Consider the following 21,938-nt stretch of genomic DNA (forward strand, 5'->3'; position numbering starts at 1 on the left):
GTATGTAAAGAGTGTGTTTGAGGTGAAGAGAGTGTTGGACAGAGTGATTAGTATGAAGCTAAAAATCAAAGGTGTGTTGATTGTTATCAGCGCATATGCCCCACAAGTTGGGTGTGAAACGGAAGAGAAAGAAGAATTCTGGAGTTAGTTGGATGAAATGGAGGAGAGTGTACCCAAGGAGGAGAGAGTGGTGATTGAAGCGGACTTCTATGGTCATGTTGGTGTAGGGAACAGAGTTGATGAGGCGGTGATGGGCAGGTATGGTGTCAAGAAGAGAAATGTGGAAGGACAGACGGTGGTGGATTTTGCAAAAAGGATGGAAGTGGCTGTGGTGAATACATATTTCAAGAAGAGGGAGGAACACAGGGTGAGGTATAAGAATGGAGGAAAGTGCACACAGGTGGACTATATCTTATGCAGGAGGCGCGATCTGAAAGGGATTGGAGACTGCAAGGTGGCAACAGGGGAGAACGTAGCTAGGCAGTATTGGAGACCAAGAAGAGGAAGAGAGTGAAGGTAGAGCCAAGGATCAAATGGTGGAAGTTGAAGAAGGAAGACTGTTGTGTGAAGTTCAGGGAGGAGTTAAGACAGGCGCTGGGTGGTAGTGAAGAGTTGCTGGATGGCTGGACAAGCACTGCAGAAATAGTGTGGGAACAGCTAGGAAGGTACTTGGTGTGTAATTTGAACAGAGGAAAGAAGACAAGGAGACTTGGTGGTGGAACGAGGAAGTACAGCAAAGTATACAGAGAAAGAGGTTAGCATAGAAGAAGTGGGATAGTCAGAGAGATGAAGAAAGCAGACAGGAGTACAAGGAGATGCAGCGTAAAGTCAAGAGAGAGGTGGCAAAGGCAAAGGACAAGGCTTATTGTGAGATTTATGAGAGGCTAGACACTAAGGAAGGAGAAAAGGACTTGTACTAATTGTCTAGACAGAGGGACTGAGCTGGGAATGATGTGCAGCAGGATGGGGTGATCAAGCATAGAGATGGAAATGTGCTGATAAGCAAGGAGAGTGTGCTGAGAAGGTGGAAGAAGTACTTTGAGGGGCTGATGAGTGAAGAAAATGAGAGAGAGAGAAGGTTGGATGATGTGAGGGATAATGAATCAGGAAGTGCAGTGGATTAGCAAGGAGGAAGTGAGGGCAGCTATGAAGAGGATGAAGAGTGGAAAGGTGGTTGGTCCAGATGGCATACCCGTGGAGGCATGGAAGTGTTTAGGAGAGATGGCAGTGGGGTTTTTAACTAGATTGTTTAACACAATCTTGGAAAGTGAAAGGATGCCTGAGGAGTGGAGAAGAAGCACACTGGTACCGAATTTCAAGAATAAGGGTGATGTGCAGAGCTGTAGTAACTACAGAAGTATAAAGTTGATCAGCCACAGCATGAAGATATGGGGAAGAGTAGTGGAAGCTTGGTTAAGAGGCGAGTTGATGATTAACGAACAGCAGTATGGTTTCATGCCACAAAAGCGCCTACAGATGTGATGTTTGCTTTGAGAATGTTGATGAAGTATAGAGAGGGACAGAAGGAGTTACACTGTGTCTTCGTGGATTTAGAGAAAGTATATGACAGGGTGCAAAGACAGGAGGTGTGGTTTTGTTTGAGGAGGTCAGGAGTGGGAGAGAAGTATGTAAGAGTGGTGCAGGATATATATGAGGGCAGTGAGACAGTGGTGAGGTGTGAGGTGGAATGACAGATGGGTTCAAGGTGGAGGTGGGATTACATCAAGGATCAGCTCTGAGCCCTTTCTTGTTTGCAATCGTGATGGACAGGTTGACGGACATAATCAGGCAGCAGTCTCTGTGGACTATAATGTTCATGGATTACATTGTGATATGTAGTGAGAGTATGGTGCAGGTTGAGGAGAACCTGGAGAGGTGGAGGTATGCACTGGAGAGAAGAGGAATGAAAGTCAGTAGGAGCAAGACGGAATACCTGTGTGAACGAGAGGAAGGACACTGGAATGGTGAGGATGCAAGGAGTAGAGGTGACAAAGGCTTATGAGTTTAAATGCTTGGGGTCAACTGTTCAAAGTAACAGGGAATGCCAAAGAGAGGTGAAGAAGAGCATGCAGGCAGGGTGGAGTGGGTGGAGAAGAGTGTCAGGAGTGATTTGTGACAGAGGGGTACCAGCAAGCGTTAAAGCAAGTTTTACAAGATGGTTGTGAGACCAGCTATGTTGTATGATTTGGAGACAGTTGCACTGATGAGAAGACAGGAGGAGTAGCTGGAGGTGGCAGAGTAGAAGATGTTAAGATTTTCATTGGGAGTGATGAAGGACAGAATTAGGAATGACTATATTGGAGGGACACCTCAGGTTGGACGGTTTGGAGAAAAAGCAAGAGAGGCAAGATTGAGATGGCTTGGACATGTGTGGAGGAGAGATGCTGGGTATATTGGGAGAAGGATGCTGAATATGGAGCTGCCAGGGAAGAGGAAAAGAGGAAAACCAAAGAGGAGGTTTATGGATGTGGTGAGAGAGGACATGCAGGTGGCTAGCGTGACAGAGGAGGATGCAGAGGACAGGAAGAGATGGAAACGGATGATCTGCTGTGACAACCCTTAACGGGAGCAGCCGAAAGTAGTGGTAGTACCAGGCCGTCTAAACGTAGCCTACATCATTCCACTTGAAATCGGCCAATAATTCTAGCTAATCCATTGTTCCTTGAGCACCTAAACAATAGAATGTAATGGAAAACCAAGGGAGACATCAGTAACTACAGTCTTTTACTGCTTTTGTGGGTGAAAATATTTCTGGTGATTTGGAAGTGGGATTGAGATAAATTTAAAGTAACAATATATCATGTAAATGTTATGCAAATTTAACAGAAAAAAACACTGAAATAACCTTCAGTTACTGCACTTTACCTTTTTAGACCAGAATATGACAACCATCATTATAAAATCCTATTCTTTCTAACGCATTTATATTACATCAGTCTCTTCAAAATACTGTGACCTTGAAGTTGGGTTAAACCCTAGTTGTCAGTGACCTGTTTAGGAGCATCATTACATAAACAATACCAATAGAACCTTGCGTTCCACATTATGCCATTTCTATGATGAGAACATTTTATGTCACCCTTGCAAACAGGAATAGAGAACCTACCATGTGCTGTTTAATATTGCTGTTGTAACAACACCCCCCCATGTCTAATTCTACTACATCATATTGTGTCCTATTGGGCAAAGACACAAGCCCTGCTATGGGTCTTAACAATGTATGCTCAAGGTCAAACCATCAAACAACGTATTGTACTCACACCATATACAAAATGTACCTGGAGTGTATGTACATTCACACCAGAGTGGGCCAGAAAATACTTTATTCATTTTCTCTTCCCTCTTATCCGTTATCCAACACAACTCAGGGTTTTCCATTGACTCTGTTAGCAGTGGTAGTGTTCTTGTTGCGGGCCAACCAGGCAGAAAGGAGATTGCGTGGCCTAGCAGGCTGGGTAAGGGTCTGCGCAAGGCGAACCATGCGAGGCGAACGCCACACCTTAATTGTAGAGTCATCACTGGCAGACAAAAGGAGTTCCTGGTCAGCAGGGCTGAAGGCCACAGAGTTGACTACATCATCGTGCGCCAGACGTGCCAGACAGATATTGTAGTGTCGGTCCCAAATATAGCCATGCTTGTCCTCTGCACCACTAAGTAACGAAAGAAGACAGTTATATATTCACTTCGACATAATATTTAGGTTTGTCAGCGAGACATTCTCCCTCTGCTAAAAGGGAGAATGTTTCTATCTTCAGTCTACTTGCTTTCTCCTTTCTCATGTTTGAGTCCAAATTTGATCTACAAGTTGTATTCAACCGTAAGAGAAACAGCGGTATATAAAAAGTTCCCACAGGCAGATTTCTCTGATCCTAAAAAAATGAAACCAAGATAAATCATACCAGAACTTTTTCCACCGTTAATGTTAAATTGCAAACTATAAGATTCAAGTGAAAAACAGACCTTTTAGGGAAAAAAATGAAATAAAAAATTACAATAACCTGGTTGTATAAGTGTACACAATCCTAAATTAATACTTTGTTGATGCACCTTTTGATTTTATCACAAAACACAGTCTTTTGGGGTAAGATTTTTGGGTAAGAGTCTATCAGCTTGGCATATCTTGACTTGGCAATATTTTCCCCACTCTTCCGTGCAAAAACTTTCTAGATCCATCAAATTGAGAGGGGATCGCCTGTGCACAGCCCTCTTCAGATCACCACACAGATTTTCGGTACAATTTCAGGTCTGAGCTCTGACTGGGCCATTCCAAAACGTTGGTCTTCTTTTGGTGAAGCCAATCCTTTGCTGATTTGGATGTATGCTTTGGGTAGTTGTCATGCTGAAAAGTGAAATTCCTCTTCATCTTCAGCTTTCTAATAGACACCTGAAGGTTTTGCGCCAAAATCGACTGTTGTTTGGAGCTATTCATGATTTCCTCCACCTCCACCTAGGGCGGCATGGTGGCCCAGTGTTTAGCAATGTCACCTCACAGCAAGAAAGTCCTGGGTTCAAATCCCGGGGTTGTCCAACCTTGGGGATCATCCCAGGTTGTCTTCTGTGTGGAGTTTGCATGTTCTCCCTGTGTCTGCGGTGGATTTTTTGCGGGTGCTCCGGTTTCCCCCACCATCAAGAAACATGCATGTTAGGGTTAATACTCCTGTCTGTGCCCCTGACCAAGGCAATGGGAAAAGAACTGGATTTGGTCCCTGGGTGCAGCTTGAAGGTGGCAGCTCACTGCTCCTAGCTACACAGATCACAGCTAGGATGGGTTAATTTGCAGTAACTGAATTTCCCCAAGTGGATTAATAAAGGAAACTTAATTTAATTCACTAAATCCCCAGTTCTGGCTGAAGAAAAGCAGCCCCATATTATGAAGTATTCTTACAATTAATTTGTTCTCTAGATTTAACCCATCCTATTGTATAGGAGCAGTGGGCAGCTGCAGCGCCCGGGGACCAACTCCAGTTCTTCTTTCCATTGCCTTGATCAAGGGCACAGGCAGGAGTATTAACCCTAACACGCATGTCTTTTTGATGGTGAGAGGAAATCAGAGTACTCAGAGGAAACCCAAGCAGACACAAGGAGAACATGCAAACGCCACACAGAAAGGACCTGGGACAGCCGGGGGGTTCAAACCCAGGACCTTCTTGCTGTGAGGCAACAGTGCTAACCCACCACCAGCATGGTGGCCCAGTGTGGCAATTAGGTTGCAATTTCAGATTAAGGGTGGAAAAAGTTTTGACATGATTTATCTTGGTTTCATTTTTTTTACATCACAAAACCTGCCATTTTAACAGGGGTGTGTCGACTTTCTATCAGATAAGAGATAGATGATCTCTATCTATCAGATAGATAGATAGATAGATAGATAGATAGATAGATAGATAGATAGATAGATAGATAGATAGATAGATAGATAGATAGATAGATAGATAGATAGATAGATAGATAGATAGATAGATAGATAGATAGATGGATGGATGGATGGATGGATGGATGGATGGATGGATGGATGGATGGATGGATGGATGGATGGATGGATGGATGGATGGATGGATGGATGGATGGATGGATGGATGGATGGATGGATGGATGGATGGATGGATGGATGGATGGATGGATGGATAGATAGATAGATAGATAGATAGATAGATAGATAGATAGATAGATAGATAGATAGATAGATAGATAGATAGATAGATAGATAGATAGATAGATAGATAGATAGATAGATAGATAGATAGATAGATAGATAATCATGAACAGGGCAATTTGGATAATAATTATTAGCTATTTCCCCCCAATATTTTCATATGTAGAAACAGGTTCAGGCCCTGAAACAAAGCCAAGAAATAGATCTTGCATTGTAAAATGAAAATATGTGCCGTTGACAATAAAAATCAAAGTTACAGAACAAAGGATTTTATTTAAGATGTTTATGGTGACCAACCTGGCAACAAAGTCTCTGCTGACATCCAGAAAGATGAAGAAGCACTCGTCATTTGGTGTGAAGGCTCGGTGGGCACGAAGACTCCTCCTCTCCTCTCTAAGACTCTTCAGGTCGATGACATGTAAATCAATTTCCTCAGCAATAGGGGGTGGAGACATCGGGTCAGAGATCACGCATCCTGCTGGCCAAGCCCGGCTATTTACATAAAGGTATCTGACCCATGATGGACAAGGAGAGAGATAAGTCATAACATTAAAAAATCTAAATATCAAAGAATGTTGAGCTTTTTTCTAGTTTTTCCACATCAGTTATATCATTTTACTCTTTCTTAATTGTGGAGCTCTCAGATAAAGAACCAACCATGGACACAGCTGTACAATGGCATTTTATGGGGTAATGAAACACAAGTATATGTTTCAAAAAGTCTAATTTAACCCAGTTATCTAAATCACTTATTCAGAAGTCAAAACAAAGTGCAAGTTATCCGAAATGTCCCATATTATAAATAGTAGATTGTATCATGTACACAGTCTGAGACTAGATTTTTTTTTTTTTTGAAAGGATTTAAGGCTCATGCAGTTGCCCTGTAAGACACCATTGTAAAGCTGAGTCTAGCTGTGGTCCCGAGTCCAAAATCGCCAAAACGAAGTCTATGAGTAAAATTATATTATAATCGATATGCAGGATGGGAAATTTTACAAAAAGAAGACCCAGTTTGTAAATAAACAGACTTTTTCTTTAATAAATGGTGTTGCTTATGGGTCACAAGTGGATACACTAGTTTAGTTTAGTTTAGTGTTTATTTGACAGGGACAACGCACAATTTTACAATTACACTAGAGTTAGCTGGCAGCTAATTTGCATCTGCAGTCCCTGGGCAGACAAACAAACAACAATTAATACAGAAGTAAAAACATAACAACACATAAAAAACCTATTGGACAGGCAGACAAAGAACAATCAAGACAAAATAAAAACATGACAATACATCAGAAAACCTGTAGTATACATGTTTACACTAAATTTAAACATGTATACTATATATATAATAAAAATAAATAGGTTAGAATTTTATTTTTCTCTGCAAGCATATAAGGCTAATTTGTAGTATTTTTATGAAGTGAGACTACAGAGGGCCTCTTAATAGCTAGCCACTGTATTTACTACTGCATTCAGCAATCAGCTTCATCAGCTTACCTGTGGTCTGGAGAAAGGCCCATTCCAACGATGTGGCCATGGATGTCAATCACATGGTCCAGTGAATCAAAGAACTCCTCAGAACTCCGCTCCTCCCCCAGGACAGGTCCACAAGTGGTCATCTGGTAAGGCATAATTCTTTTTATACCTGGATGGGCAAATAGACGGTGGCACAAATATAACTTTGGTTAGTATTTAAGGGTGTAGTAAATTTGTATTAACATTTTTTGAGTTGGAAACATGTTGGCATTTCTCTAAGGTAATGTGGTAAAACACATTGCCCAAAAATTCAACAAAAAATGAACGCATCACATGGCCACTGTAAGAGAGAAAATCTTTCTTTCTTCAGGGGTACAACATACAAAATGAGTGCCCCTCCTATTTGCTGACATCATACCATGGCATCAAAGACCATTCATTATGTATTGTCTTGCTGACACACATTAGGTCCAGCATGTTAAGAACAAAAAAAATATGACCCAAGTGGAGAAGTGACACACCAATGTATGCTAACGGAACTCTGGGTGGGTTTGTTTGTTTTTTGGGGGGGGGGGGGTTTCTTCACTTTTTCAAAATGTGAGTTGGCAGACACAGTCTAAAAATTATTGTTTTCTTATTCTAAATGTGTTAAAAGTATAAATTGTTCAAATTAAATACATTTTCTTAATTAGTTCTTAATAGTTAAGAACTACACAAGAAAATTTATCTATTTTGAAGAGTTTATACTTTTAACACATTTAGAGCAAGAAAATTCATCCAATACCCAAATGAAAGTGGATACAAAGTTTAGGAAGCTCTTTATGACAACTAATATGAAATGTTACAGCCACTGTTTTCAACAAATATTCATAACCAGAGCCTCAGCTCAGTATTTGGTGTAAAAGGTATGTGCTTGTTTAATCCTGAATGATGTCAAAATTAAAATGCAAGCACTATTTACAAAGTAATGTAAAATAATGCATTAATAAATTGTGCAATATTTCATATTGCACAATTTTATTTTTCTGGACAGGGGTACCGAGAAAGATAGTATTGCATAGTAAAAAGTTGGATCCGACACATGGTAGAGACAACAGGATTTCAGAGTGCAAATTAGAAAAATTAGAAAGAAAAAAATACATCATTCACCATTGCTTTAATCAAAAACATTTGCCAAAACTTCCTTGTCGCTCCTTGTCAATAGTTATTCCATTATATTTGAGGCATATATGCACACTTGTAGTGGGTTTCAGCATTTTGTAAGCTATTATACCTATCTGGTGAGGAGAGTAGGTAAGGCTGCCAGTAGTGAACAGCAGATATGTCTTGTCTTCTGCCTCTCCTGGTGCAGCAGGATTGGTGAGACTGGGGTCAGGGGGCTTTGTGTGGGTATTGCCCATCATCCGGGCCACCGTGGCCTCAATCGCCACGTCCCTTGGCCCTACAGTCTGACGACCCTACCAGGAAAGAGAAGGGTAGAAAAGACAAAGGAATGATTGGTTAAGGAGAAAGTACAAGATCAAATACTCAAGGGATCAAAGAAACCTCCTCATTTCAGTAAACATAATCCACTTCAGTCTATCAATTTATCATATATGTGGAACAAAAGAAAATTATTGAGATGCTTTTCAGCTAACCCGTATAACATGCTCCAAGCCTGAGGAAGTAGGCTGAGGAAGGCGGGCAGTAGAGAAGCTATTCAGCTTCTTCTCTCGCTGATGTTCCTCCTCTTCTTCTTCCTCCTCCTCCTCTTCCTCCTCACTGTCAGTGGTGCCAAGATCAAAAAGTAAAGGCTGGTGCTGCTGCCCCTTCTGATTGAGGGCCTGAGCCCGGGCCTGCAACTGAGCCTCATAGTCCAGCAGTAAGTCTGGGTTGTCATGGCGCCGACAATGAGCCACCATCACTGTGCGGATGGTGCTAGCATTGATGTTCTGTATCTTGAAGAGGCGCTTGACAACATTAACATTCTCTGATTCAATGTCCTAGTTTAAAAATAGAAAAGGAGAACAAGTGAAAATGACATACTAACAAACAAAAAAAGAGTAAATTACCACACAAATTATATATTATTAGTTTACTTTATGAAGGTGATCATCTGTAGCTTAGCTCTTTGCTCCACCCTCTAAACCAAATTACTGAAAAATCAAACTACAAAGTACTGAATATTCTACTCAGAATATCCAGTTATTCAAATGATGCATGACACAACAGTTCAACGAAACTTAAAAGTGATCTAAGTCACTAAGTTGGCTAGCTTTATCTCAGTAAGTAGTTAGTCACAGAGGAAGGACACCTGATGAAAAACCAAATCAGACAAAACACTCAACTCTTTAATCAGCTACACATTTAATTTTATTAGCAATGTTGTAGCTTGATTTTAATATACCTTAATCTTCCAGTTATCTGATGGCAATATAGACCAACATGTTGACTTTTACATATAATGTAGCAACTACAGACAGTGTGTAGGTGTTTCTCCTTTTAGAATGACCCTTTGATTAACAAGACTAGGTTAAAACCTAGTGTATGGCTGGACTGTGACTACATTTAGAAAGCAGCCATTTTTGCACGACTACGTTTAAAATGCGGCCGTTTTGACATCGGTTCCGTGAACAGCGGCTGTACTGGACAACAGTTTTCAAACCCTGATGTATCTATACAGATAAATGGTGTGAATTTATTTTTTTATATGCTACAATCACTGCTACCAAGATTATTGGAAAGCCTGGGTGTGACACCCCTTATAAATGCACTTCAGTTACCACCAATTCTGAAGGCGCCAATAATTTTCACTCTCACTACATGTGGCTATTAGCGCTGGTGTTTGTGATTTGGACTTTTTTTTTTAAATGAGGCATCTCAGTAGTATCCACGAGCAGCAATATATTACGTTCGTTAGCGTGTGAACTGCTGCACTGATTCAAGGCCAATGGAGAAACTCCCAATTCCATGTTCACCAGCGACATCGTTGGTCAGCTGACCAATCATGTAACTTTAGTGATGTTACTGGTCGCCACTACCTGGAACTCAGCCTCCGACCAACGGTGAAACCCCATCACTCACTTAGGCACTCACTCACTCTCGGATAATCACATATGTAGGGTTAGCCCTGCTATTGCAGTCCAACCAAAAACACAAATATGATAATGATATGTTTTGCTTGAGTGTGAATACCATGTTCATGCCAGGAGGTAGTCATTCTTAGTGTCGGAGAACACTGGAATTTGAAAATTGAACTACACGTTTTGTACATAGAGAGACTGGAACTTCAGTGCAATTAGCATAGCCATAAGAAGGCCAACTGGCAATTGAAATGACCACTGCAACAGTAAAAATATTGAGTTTTGCTCTTAGCCTTAAAGTGTTAAGCTAGTCTACTGTGACTCACCTGGAAGGCTTTATTAAGCCAGAGCACAGAGCAAGAGGTCATGTTGCCTATCCAGTGCAGGTTTCCAGAGATCAGATGTGTCTCATTCAGCCAGCAGCCAAACACATCGTATGGTTTGTTTCTGACCCGTGATAAGAGGGTGTAGTTGTCTGTAGTGAGAGGCATGGGATGGGGTGGGTGGAAGAAATTGAGACACACAGACAGTGATGAAATATAGACAATTACTGAAGCAGAAACACAAACACGTTAGGTTGGTAAAAAAAATTGGGCTTACAACATCTTTTTTTCTACATTTTCATGAGATTACAAAGTACAAGTAGATACTAGCATTTAAACAAATGACTGTATAATTTGTTTAAATACATTGTTACTGTACTTATTGCATGATTTTTTTAAATAAAAGGCCACAGCATAGAATGCCAACTGATGAACTGCATCATGATTACCAACTTGTAGGTGACAGTCATATAGTTTTTCATGTACCTCATGTAAGATTACTATATTCACCCCCCATGCATCACCCATCATGTACTTTGTTTTCTGAAAACCATATTATAATACGCGGGAATATCAAGCAGTGGTCATCCCACGACCCATCTTGGTCACCTGCCGGGTCGCAACCCATGGCTGAAAACCTAGAGTGTGTGAATGGACTATAATGGGGCAAGGGAAGAGAAACAAAAGCTGAAACTTCTTATCCACAAACTATCCACACCAAATAAAAAAATTAAAACAAAAAATCCTAGAAGCATTATTAGTTTTAAAAAAATACTTTTTCATAACAGTTGAATTCATTGGAATCACTTAATTTCAATGGGGGAGATTGAAGTATCTGCTTGTGTTTATCTTTTTAACATACCCAATAACTTGTCAATATGACCATAAAATGGGGTGCAGAAAATTGGGTGGAGAGAAAATGAAGGAAAGAGCACACTGATGTTAGACCTGTGTGTTTGTGTCAGTGTGCCTTTCTGCCAGAATGTGTACTAATGCATTCACATCTGAGTGATCTTGTGTTTATGTCTTGATATCTACCAAGGCTGATGACAGCGATTTCTCCAGATGAGGATTGATGTGGGCCCAGGTAGACTCCAGACACCAACAGAAGGCTGTCATCGGCGTTGAACTGAGAGAACTGAGTGTAGCCCCAGTTGAAGTTACGCATGCTAGAGCTGTGCACCAATGAAATGGTACCATCTGGCCGTTCCGTGTCCCACAGCTGACAACCACGGAGTTGTGAAGAGGGGTAGAAAAAAAAAACCAAGTGAGTGGTGTTTAGGTGTTTGAGGTTAGGGAATAGGAAACAGAAAGAAAAAAAATCAAGGATCAATATCTATTTCATAGCCAAAAATATTAGCTTGGTTCATTGCCATTTGTTAAAAGAACAAAGTAAAGTAGTTCATCTTCATCTGAAACAGACTAGCCAAGCATCACTGGTTTCCATTTGGCAGAAATGAAGGACTGCTACCTTGACAGTGCAGTCTTTGGAGCAAGAGGAAAAACGATGGCCCCTGTGGGAGAAAGCCAGGTGGAGGACTTGGTCATGGTGCTCTCTCAGAGTCTGAACCTCCACACAAGGTATACAGTCAAATAGACGCTTAAACTCTCTGCACCATGAAACAGCCGCTGCAGAAACACAAATATTGGGGAGTTTAGGTATTTACAAGCTGTTAATTCATTCTTGCTGAACATGTCAATGATATACAGTATGTATAAAGGGCAGATCAGAATGAGTAGCTTTTGCAATATATATAACTGTATCCAACATCAGCGCCTGCTTTGTTTCACACAATCTATTAATTTCTCACTAAAATAAGTTATAATGATGTTTACCTGGATGTCGGGGTACAGAGCGTGGAATGCGGTAGTATCTGTAGAACAGCTCCCTCCACAGGAATTCATCTCTGGAGACAGCCAGCCACTGTTTGCAGGTCAGACCAGCACTTAGCACTGCATCATGAGGTAGACACAGAAAGATCTCCAACACCAAGCTGTCCGGCAAGACTCGGCCACACTCCATTCTGACATCCTGAGGAACACACACAGTCACACTAACCCAACAGTTTTATGGGTGCATTTTTACATCAAAGCTAACTGAATGAACATTATATTAGCATTATAACAAATTGTTATTATAAACAAAACATTATGTAAAAGATATATATTGGGGAGAAGCCAATATAAAGCCACATTCCTTGAAACAAGTTACTTTCGTTACATTAGACAGCATAATGAAATATACATATTCCCACTAAAGAAATATTATAAAACCAAACACTGATGATTAAAATTCAAACCTGAACAACTATCTTTCTGACCCCTGCATCCACAAATAACCCAACCCAGCCCCCTGCTAGTGGCTCTAATTTCAGTTTAGGCCTAACAGCTGCACAACACCACGTTAAAGCTCCAAACTGCAGCTGAACTGCATTCCTACTTTAAGAACATTTCAACTGAGGGCTTTTTTTGAATTAAAATTACCTCCAATATTTGCCTGACACTATACACACACACAAAAAATCCTTCAATGAATATTCACAATCCATATCTAAACACCTTATCTGCCAAGTAGGTTTTCACATACATGGAAGTGAAATGGGACAAAGACATCACATGAAATGCAATTTTATTTAATGTATATAATTCGCTGGTGAAGGCAACACCGTTGTTACAAAGACAGATGGAAATTAACACTCATTTCAATATTGCATGTAACAGAAATGAAGCATGTCGGGAATATGTTGAAAAGTATACAAAAACGCTCAGGGATGGGCAACATAATCCAGAAAAGGCAGGCGTGGGTGCAGGTCTTTGTTTCAACAAGCAGCTACACACCTGAGTCTGCAAAGCAAGGTCCTTAGTAAAGACTATTGGTTGACTAATAGAATCAGGTGTGTAACTGCTTGGTTGGAACAAAGACCTGCACCCACACCAGCCCTTTCTGAATCATGTTGCCCATCCCTGCATGAAATACCCAACTCTAAATCAAAACTACCATACCTGCAACCAAATATCGACTGTTACTTGATATCAGCCGAACGTTGAGGGCTAACGCTCGATTTTGACTGATAATCTAAATTGTAGGTACATACTCGACTGTCACATGCAATAGCTCAAATAATAACATAAATGTAGGTATGGAGTAGGTTTATCTGCCTATGACAACACTGCACAACTTTCTGTTAGTAACATTGTTTACTAATGTCAAGTTGAGATATCTCATCATGACCGTTTTCTTTGCCAGAGAACATGGAACAGCCATTGTCTTTACGTTATGAACAATGCTTCCAACTTAACAATTAACCCATCTACCCAAATTCAAAAGTTATTAGTCACTCAAATGAGCTGGATAACTACTTTTATGTTTAGCAATAAGTTCATAGCTTGGCCAACTAGCAAAGTCTGTAAGCAAAGTCAACTTGCCCTGTTAGCGTTAGTTAGCTCGCCATCTCACATTCGCCACCAGCTTGACGAGACTTAATTTAGAAAAGTACTTAACCACTCTAAATAATTTTTACCATTTTAATTAATCAATTTACGTGGTTGAAAATTTGTAACGCGAAACATGTCCAACCTGCTAGTTCAAAGTGTTTCGGAGAGAAAATCAAGCGGCTAGCCAGGCTAGCTAACCAGATATGACAACAACCCGACGACAACGAAGAGGCAAGACACAACGAGCAAACATCAGGATCATCGTTCAAGGCCGACTCAATAGATCCCAGACTCAATCGATCCCTGACTCAATCGATCCCTGGCTCAATCGCAAAGGCAACGAGTCTGCCCCAGGCCCTGAAAAAAACGATTTTGGCCCCTGGTAAATGTTACATGTTTTAGTCTTGGTTGTTTTACAGATTTTAATGTGTTAGTTATTCCTACTTATTTAAAAAAAATTTAATTTCAAAATGCACTGCCCTCGCGTAAAACAAGTTAATTTCTCTCATTTAAAAGAAATTAGAAAAAATGCAGTTTAATTTCCACAGAATGTCCTGTCTGCGCATGCGCCGCCGCTTTGCGCTGAAGGCGGGTTTTTTGTTTTTCACTTGTTTCAGTTGGTGGCTGCTTGAATGTTGTAGCATATCCAAGGCTCTGTATTTTCGGTAAGTAAGCAATTTATTACCATGGGTGTAGAATGACTCGCATGGAGACAGTGTTAGCGTCTAGGCTTAACATTTAATAATCATTGCAGGGGCACTCACACAGGCATATAGCTGTGTATAATGCCGCCACCAAGCTGTATGATCACGTGACTACTCTGTAAGTACGGAATGCAGGTCAGTACAAGCATAACGCTACAAGGTTATCTACATCCTCCTTTAGTTCAGAGCTGTAATTAGGTTTTCAAAATGTTTACTGTGTTTCAAAGTAGCTTATATTAGTAAAGCAGTACTGGCTATCTTGTGCTGGACTTGCACGAACTATGCCTGACATGTAACTCTGCAAAGGAAGCAAATCTGTATTAATGTAACATTAAACATTTCAACAACAAGAGAAGTACACTTATAACTGTAGGTAGAATTTACCATTTAACATTTCAACCAACAAGGCAAGTCAGTTCTTGTGTCCATGCACTCTTTATTCAGTGTATTTTGGGTTGGGCTTTGAAATCCTCCCAGATCTTGTGATATAGGGGGATTGAGAATGTCCAGGTGGCTCCACGACTGGTGGTAGCTCTTCAGTGGTCGCTTGAGTGCCATGGTCTGGCTCTCTGGTGAGTACTGATGGAATGCGTTCCACTTGAGTGCCATCCTTGTCTTGCTCTCTGGTAAGTACTGATGGAACGTGTTTATTTTGGTCAAGGATATGTTGAGGTTCGGATACTGGCAGAATATGCCGTCGGTTTCTCCTGTATTCCTTTCCTTCCGATTCAACGATGTAAGATCTAGGTTCGTTGCACTTCCTTTTGATCACTCCGATCTTGTCATGTCCCTTTGTAGTCTGAAGACGGACCATTTGGGACAGTTCCAGTGCAGGCAGTGGTCTGCTTGACTTGTTATGGTGCGCTTTCTGCATTCCCCGTTTGTTCCTTTCATTACAATGTCATTGTCGATGGTGAGCTCATCCCGGAATGCAAAGAATGGTCTTGCAGCGGCTGCAGTACTGCTTGCTCAGTCGGGCCATCCTTGCGTGATAGTGCGGCAGAGAGCTTGCATTGAAAAGTCTGCAGCTGTGTGTTCTCACAGCTCCTTCAGGCGATTTGATGAGATGGGCTGGACTGCCAGCACTTCGAAGTCGTTCTGTTCAGTTTGATGCTGTGATGTGCTCTTCCTTGCTGCATGAGACAGCGTGTAGGCCAAGTACATGAACTTCCCTTTCTTGTAGACAAGCGTCAAGTTGAACTTGTGCAGCTTCAGCATCATGCGTTGCAGACGCGCTGGTGCGGTGTGGATTGGCTTGTTCAGGATTGTGATGAGGGGCTGATGGTCGGTTTCGACTGTGATTGGCTTGCCATAGACGTAGTCATAGAACTTGAAACATGCAAACACCACCGCCAGCAGCTCCTTTTCTATCTGAGCATATCTTGTCTCAGTCTCCGTCAAGGTGCGCGAGGCATATACTATGGGTTTGCCTCCCTGTAGGCAAGCTGCACCGCACCAAGGCCATACTGTGATGCATCACAGGTGAGAGTGACAGGCTTTCTCACGTCGCAGTATTTCAGCACCGGAGGGCTTGATATGTGGGCCTTCAGTCCGTTGAATGCATCTTCGTGTTCCTTTTCCCAACACCAGGCTACGTCACGTTGCAGCAGCTGGCGGAGTGGTGCAGACAGTTCGCTGGAGTTAGGGATGAACTTTCCAAGGTATGTTGTCATTCCTAAGAATCTCTGAAGAGCTGCCTTGTCTTCAGTCGGGGGTATCGCAGCGATTGCTTTTATCTTCGCAGGGTCGGCTTTGAGTCCCTGGTCTGTGAAAACGTGTCCCACGTAGCTCACCTGTTTGAGTCTGAACCTCCATTTCACCGGATTCAGTCTGAGCTTCACTTTCCGAGCCCTGTCCAGGACCTTTTTAAGGTTGGCATCATGTTCCTCTACTCTGCTGCCACCCATGATGATGTCATCGACGATGATCGCACATGGATAGCCCGTGAAGACCTGCCCCATCGCTCGTTAGTGGACCTCTGATGCCGAACTGATTCCAAAGGGCATTCTCAGGAATCTGAACCTCCCCAGGGGTGTGGCGAATGTTGTTCGGATGGAGGATTCTGTGTCTAGTTTGATTTGCCAGAATGAACTTTTTGCATCCAGCACCGAAAACACAGTGGCGTCAGACATTTGTGCAGCCACCTCTTCGACCGTGCGCATAGGATGGTGAGGGTGCATTAAAGCTTCATTCAAGTCACTTGGATTGATGCATATGCGAACGTTGTCAGTGTCCTTCTTGTGTGTGGCAACCATTGCAGAAACCCATTCTGTCATTGGTGTGATTACTCCCAATGTCACCATCCAATCCAGCTCTTTTTTGACTTTGTCCTTCATAGTTACGGGGATGCGCCTTGGTGGCCTCACGACAGGTGTGACATTTGGATCGACTTTCATTGAGTATGTTACTGGTAGTGAGCCAATCTCATCATTGAACAGGTCAGCATATTCAGAGAATATTTTGTGTGAGAATGTTGAATCCTCGCTGATGTCAACTTGATGTATGTCGTTGTTTAAGGTAATTAAGTCCATGTTTATGCAGTCTGGTAGGCCAAGTAGTGATTGGACATTGTTCTTCACCACATGGAACTGCAGTGTGTGTGTCTGCCTCCTCGTTTGACACTTTAGCATTGCAGTGCCTTCTATGTGGATCACGGTTCCACTGTATGCAACTAGCTTGGCTGTCTGCATCTTGTCGATTTTCTCTACCTGTTTCACGAAGTTGTAAGTGTCTGAGGAGATGACATTACACTTGGCCCCAGTGTCTACTTTTACAAACCCCAATTCCAATGAAGTTGGGACGTTGTGTAAAACGTAAATAAAAACAGAATACAATGATTTGCAAATCCTTTTCGACCTATATTCAATTGAATACACTACAAAGACAAGACATTTAACGTTCAAACTGATAAACTTTATTGTTTTTTGTTTTTGTTGTTGCAAATATTCACTCATTTTGAATTTGATGCCTGCAACACGTTCCAAAAAAGCTGGGACAGGGGCATGTTGACCACTGTGTTGCATCACCTTTCCTTTTAACAACACTCAATAAGCGTTTGGGAACTGAGGACACTAATTGTTGAAGCTTTGTAGGTAGAATTCTTTCCCATTCTTGCTTGATGTACGACTTCAGCTGCTCAACGGTCCGGGGTCTCCGTTGTCATATTTTGCGCTTCATAATGCGCCGCACATTTTCAATGGGAGACAGGTCTGGACTGCAGGCAGGCCAGTCTAGTACCCGCACTCTTTTACTACGAAGCCACACTGTTGTAACACGTGCAGAATGTGGCTTGGCATTGTCTTGCTGAAATAAGCAGGAACGTTCCTCAAAAAGACGTCGCTTGGATGGCAGCATATGTTGCTCCAAAACCTGTGTGTACCTTTCAGCATTAATGGTGCCTTCACAGATGTGCAAGTTACCCATGCAATGGGCACTAACACACCCCCATACCATCACAGATGCTGGCTTTTGAACTTTGCGCTGATAACAATCTGGATGGTCCTTTTCCTCTTTAGCCTGGAGGACATGACGTCCATGATTTCCAAAAACAATTTGAAATGTGGACTCGTCAGACCACAGCACACTTTTCCACTTTGCGTCAGTCCATCTCAGATGAGCTCGGGCCCAGAGAAGCCGGCGGCGTTTCTGGGTGTTGTTGATATATGGCTTTCGCTTTGCATGGTAGAGTTTTAACTTGCACTTGTAGACGTAGCGACGAACTGTTTTAACTGACAATGGTTTTCCGAAGTGTTCCTGAGCCCACGTGGTAATATCCTTTACAGAATGATGTCGGTTTTTAATGCAGTGCCGCCTGAGGGATCGAAGGTCATAGGCATTCAATGTTGGTTTTCGGCCTTGCCGCTTACGTGCAGAGATTTCTCCAGATTCTCTGAATCTTTTGATGATGTTATGGACTGTAGATGATGAAATCCTTAAATTCCTTGCAATTGTACATTGAGAAACATTGTTCTTAAACTGTTGGACTATTTGCTCACGCAGTTGTTCACAAAGTGGTGAACCTCGCCCCATCCTTGCTTGTGAACGACTGAGCCTTTTGAGGATGCTCCTTTTATACCCAATCACCATACTCACCTGTTTCCAATTAACCTGTTCACCTGTGGAATGTTCCAAACAGGTGTTTTTTGAGCATTCCTCAACTTTCCCAGTCTTTTTTTGCCCATGTCCCAGCTTCTTTGGAACATGTTGCAGGCATCAAATTCAAAATGAGTGAATATTTGCAAAAAACAATAAAGTTTATCAGTTTGAACATTAAATATCTTGTCTTTGTAGTGTATTCAATTGAATATAGGTCGAAATGGGTTTGCAAATCATTGTATTCTGTTTTTATTCACGTTTTACACAACGTCCCAACTTCATTGGAATTGGGGTTTGTAGTTCCAATGGTTTGCCATTCACTGTGACTGAGCAATAGATCTCCTTTTTGTTCTTTATGTTCTCCAGGTTGACTGTGCTGATTTCTCTAGTGTCTAGTGATAGTCCAGCTACATGAAATGAGCCATCGCTGCTGCCTGAGTCCTCTGCTGTGACCAGATGATTGACAGGTTTGTAGCATGGGCTTGTCTAGCGGACCTGCAGTACCTTTTGAAATGGTTATATTTGTTGCAGTTGTGGCACTGCTGCCCGTATGCCAGACACTCTCTTTGTGGGTGATTTCCACCGCAATTTCTGCAGTTGGTGATGCCTGTTGTTGAAGTTTGTTCACTCTGCGACATTCATCTGATTCCCTTCTGCTTTTTTTTAAAGGCTTTGGGATATTGGACAGCATCCACTGCATGACACTGCCTAGGGCAAGGATGTTTTCAACATCGTTAAAAGTGTTGCAAGTGAGCATGAACACTTTGACAAGCTTTCAGCTGTTGTTAATGATGGTGCACCATCAATGCAAGGAAGACATACTGGATTTGCCGGGCTCCTCCAACAGAGCGGCATTGACTGTCCAGTATTGCACTACATTGTACATCAGGTGGGAAAAGTTATTGCTAGCTAACTATTTATATATGGTTATGAATGTGGGTTTTCTTTGTGAGAATTTTTATCATAAGCTAAATCCTATTGTATTTTGAGCTTACGGGAGGCAGCTGTGCCAAGACAATGAACTTCAGCCATGTCATGGATTTAGTTACCAAGGTTACCAATTTCATTCAAGGAGGGAACAGGTCTCTCAATCATAGGATGTTTGTAGCCTTTTTGGATGAAGTGAGTGCCGCTTATGGGGATTTACAGATGCACACAATTCAGATGGATGAGCTGTGGAAAGTGCTTGGAGAGGTTTTTTGTGCTGCACACTGAAATCCTAGCATTTTTGAAGGACAGTATTAGATGTGATACAAGTGCTTACTGCAATACATTACATTACATTACATTACAGTCATTTAGCCGACACCTTTATCCAAATCGACTTACAATAAGTGCATTTAACATAGGAAATCAGGAGAACTACTAGTCATCAGAGGTCATAAGTGCATCTAAACAAGCATCTAAGAGCAAAACCAGTGCTAAAGTAAAAGCGCAAGAAAGAGATTTTTTTTGTTTTTTAAATGAGTGAATACAATAAGTGCTAAGAGCAAGTAACAGGGTAGTAGTTGTTGAAGAGGTGAGTTTTCAACCTGCACCGAAAGATGGGCAGCGACTCTGCTGTCCTGACATCAGTGGGGAGTTCATTCCACCACTGTGGGGCCAGGACAGAAAAGAGCTGTGACCAGGTCGATCGGCAACAGGGGCCTCTGAGCGATGGGGCAACCAGGCATCCAGAGGCAGCAGAGTGAATGGTCGGGTGGGGGTGTAGGGCTTGACCATGGCCTGGAGATAGGAAGGAGCTGTTCCTTTCACTGCCCTGTAGGCTAACACCGGAGTCTTAAACTGGATTCGAGCAGCTACTGGGAGCCAGTGTAGGGACATGAGAAGGGGAGTTGTGTGGGAGAACTTAGGGCGGTTGAACAACAGACGAGCTGCAGCTTTCTGAACAAGCTCCAGAGGTCTGATGGCCGACGCCGGGGTGCCAGCAAGGAGGGAGTTGCCGTAGTCCAGCCGGGAGATGACCAGAGCCTGAATAAGCACCTGTGCCATCTCGTCGGTGAGGAATGGGCAAATTCTCCTGATGTCATGGAGCAGAAATCTGCAGGAGCGAGCAACCGATGCAATGTTTACAGCAAATGACAATTGGTCATCCGGGATCACACCCAAATTCCTCGCAGTCTGAGTTGGCGTCACCACAGTGTTGTCAATGGTGATGGCCAGGTCTCGGTGCGGGCAACCTTTCACTGAGAGGAACATCAGCTCTGTCTTGTCCAGATTGAACTTCAGGTGGTGTGGCACCATCCACTCCGAGATGTCAGTCAAGCATGCAGCAATGCGTGTCTCTACTTGTGTGTCAGAGGGAGAAAAGGACAAGATAATCTGGGTGTTATCGGCATAACAATGGTAAGAAAAGTCATGCAAGCGAATAACAGAACCCAGGGATCTCGTGTACAGGGAGAAAAGGAGAGGACCCAGAACCAAACCCTGTTGAACGCCTGTAGTCAGTCTGCGAGGCTCCGACATAGATCCCCTCCATGTCACCTGGTAGGAGCGACCTGTCAGGTAGAATGCAAACATTGAGAGTGCAGAGCCTGTGACACCCAGCGTAAATTAGCCCTGTTCAAAGAAGGCTTTTCATTCGTCCATCCAAATTTGGCACACTTTCTCGCCTATGAAGAGATGCACAAAGATGTCCCCGAATGTAAGAAACATTTCTTAAGTAGAGAGCAGACACAGAAACACTGCAGCAGCAATTCAAGGAATGCTTTCAGGATTTCCACGCCATGCAGCCACGAATTGTGTTAGTCACTGACCCCTTCTCTGCTGCTGTCAGTGAGCAACCCCAGAGTTGCAGTCGCCTCAGCCTTGTAATGGTAGCTTGAGAGGTAATTTGTGACATGTGAAACACTCCCAACAACTTTGTGTACAACAACAATCGTGAACATGTTGTTCAGGAAGGGTCCGGCAAAGTCTATATGCAGTCTCCTCCAGGACTCACCTGGGAACTCCCATGGGTGTAGAGGAACCTGCTGAGGCCTTTTTTGTTTCAGCTGTCATGTCTCACATCCTTACAAATTTGCTCTGCATCAGAGTCAAGGTTTGGCCACCATACATATTTCCGAGCTAGGGCTTTTGTTTTCACTATGCTTTGGTGGCCTAAGCAAATCTCTTTTTAACACTGCTCTTCTCATCTTTGAGAGTGCAATGACTCTGGTCCCCCATAGGATACAACTTTGCTCTATGAACAGCT

General features: G+C 42.4%; 1 protein-coding gene across 1 annotated transcript; it reads right to left on the reverse strand.

Moving 5' to 3' along the window:
• Positions 1-2,641: 2,641 nt before the first annotated feature.
• Positions 2,642-14,157, reverse strand: fbxw5 (F-box and WD repeat domain containing 5). Its single transcript, XM_056291054.1, has 10 exons — positions 14,089-14,157; positions 12,348-12,543; positions 11,983-12,140; positions 11,550-11,733; positions 10,515-10,663; positions 8,764-9,108; positions 8,400-8,583; positions 7,148-7,295; positions 5,951-6,163; positions 2,642-3,650 (listed from the first exon to the last, which is right to left on the reverse strand). Exons 2-10 carry the CDS (start codon positions 12,532-12,534, stop codon positions 3,365-3,367), a joined length of 1,854 nt encoding a protein of 617 aa, XP_056147029.1. The 5' UTR covers positions 12,535-12,543; positions 14,089-14,157; the 3' UTR covers positions 2,642-3,364.
• Between the last annotated feature and the right edge of the window lie 7,781 nt (positions 14,158-21,938).

Source organism: Lampris incognitus, chromosome 12, assembly GCF_029633865.1.
Source record: "Lampris incognitus isolate fLamInc1 chromosome 12, fLamInc1.hap2, whole genome shotgun sequence".
Taxonomy (NCBI): Eukaryota; Metazoa; Chordata; class Actinopteri; order Lampriformes; family Lampridae; genus Lampris; species Lampris incognitus.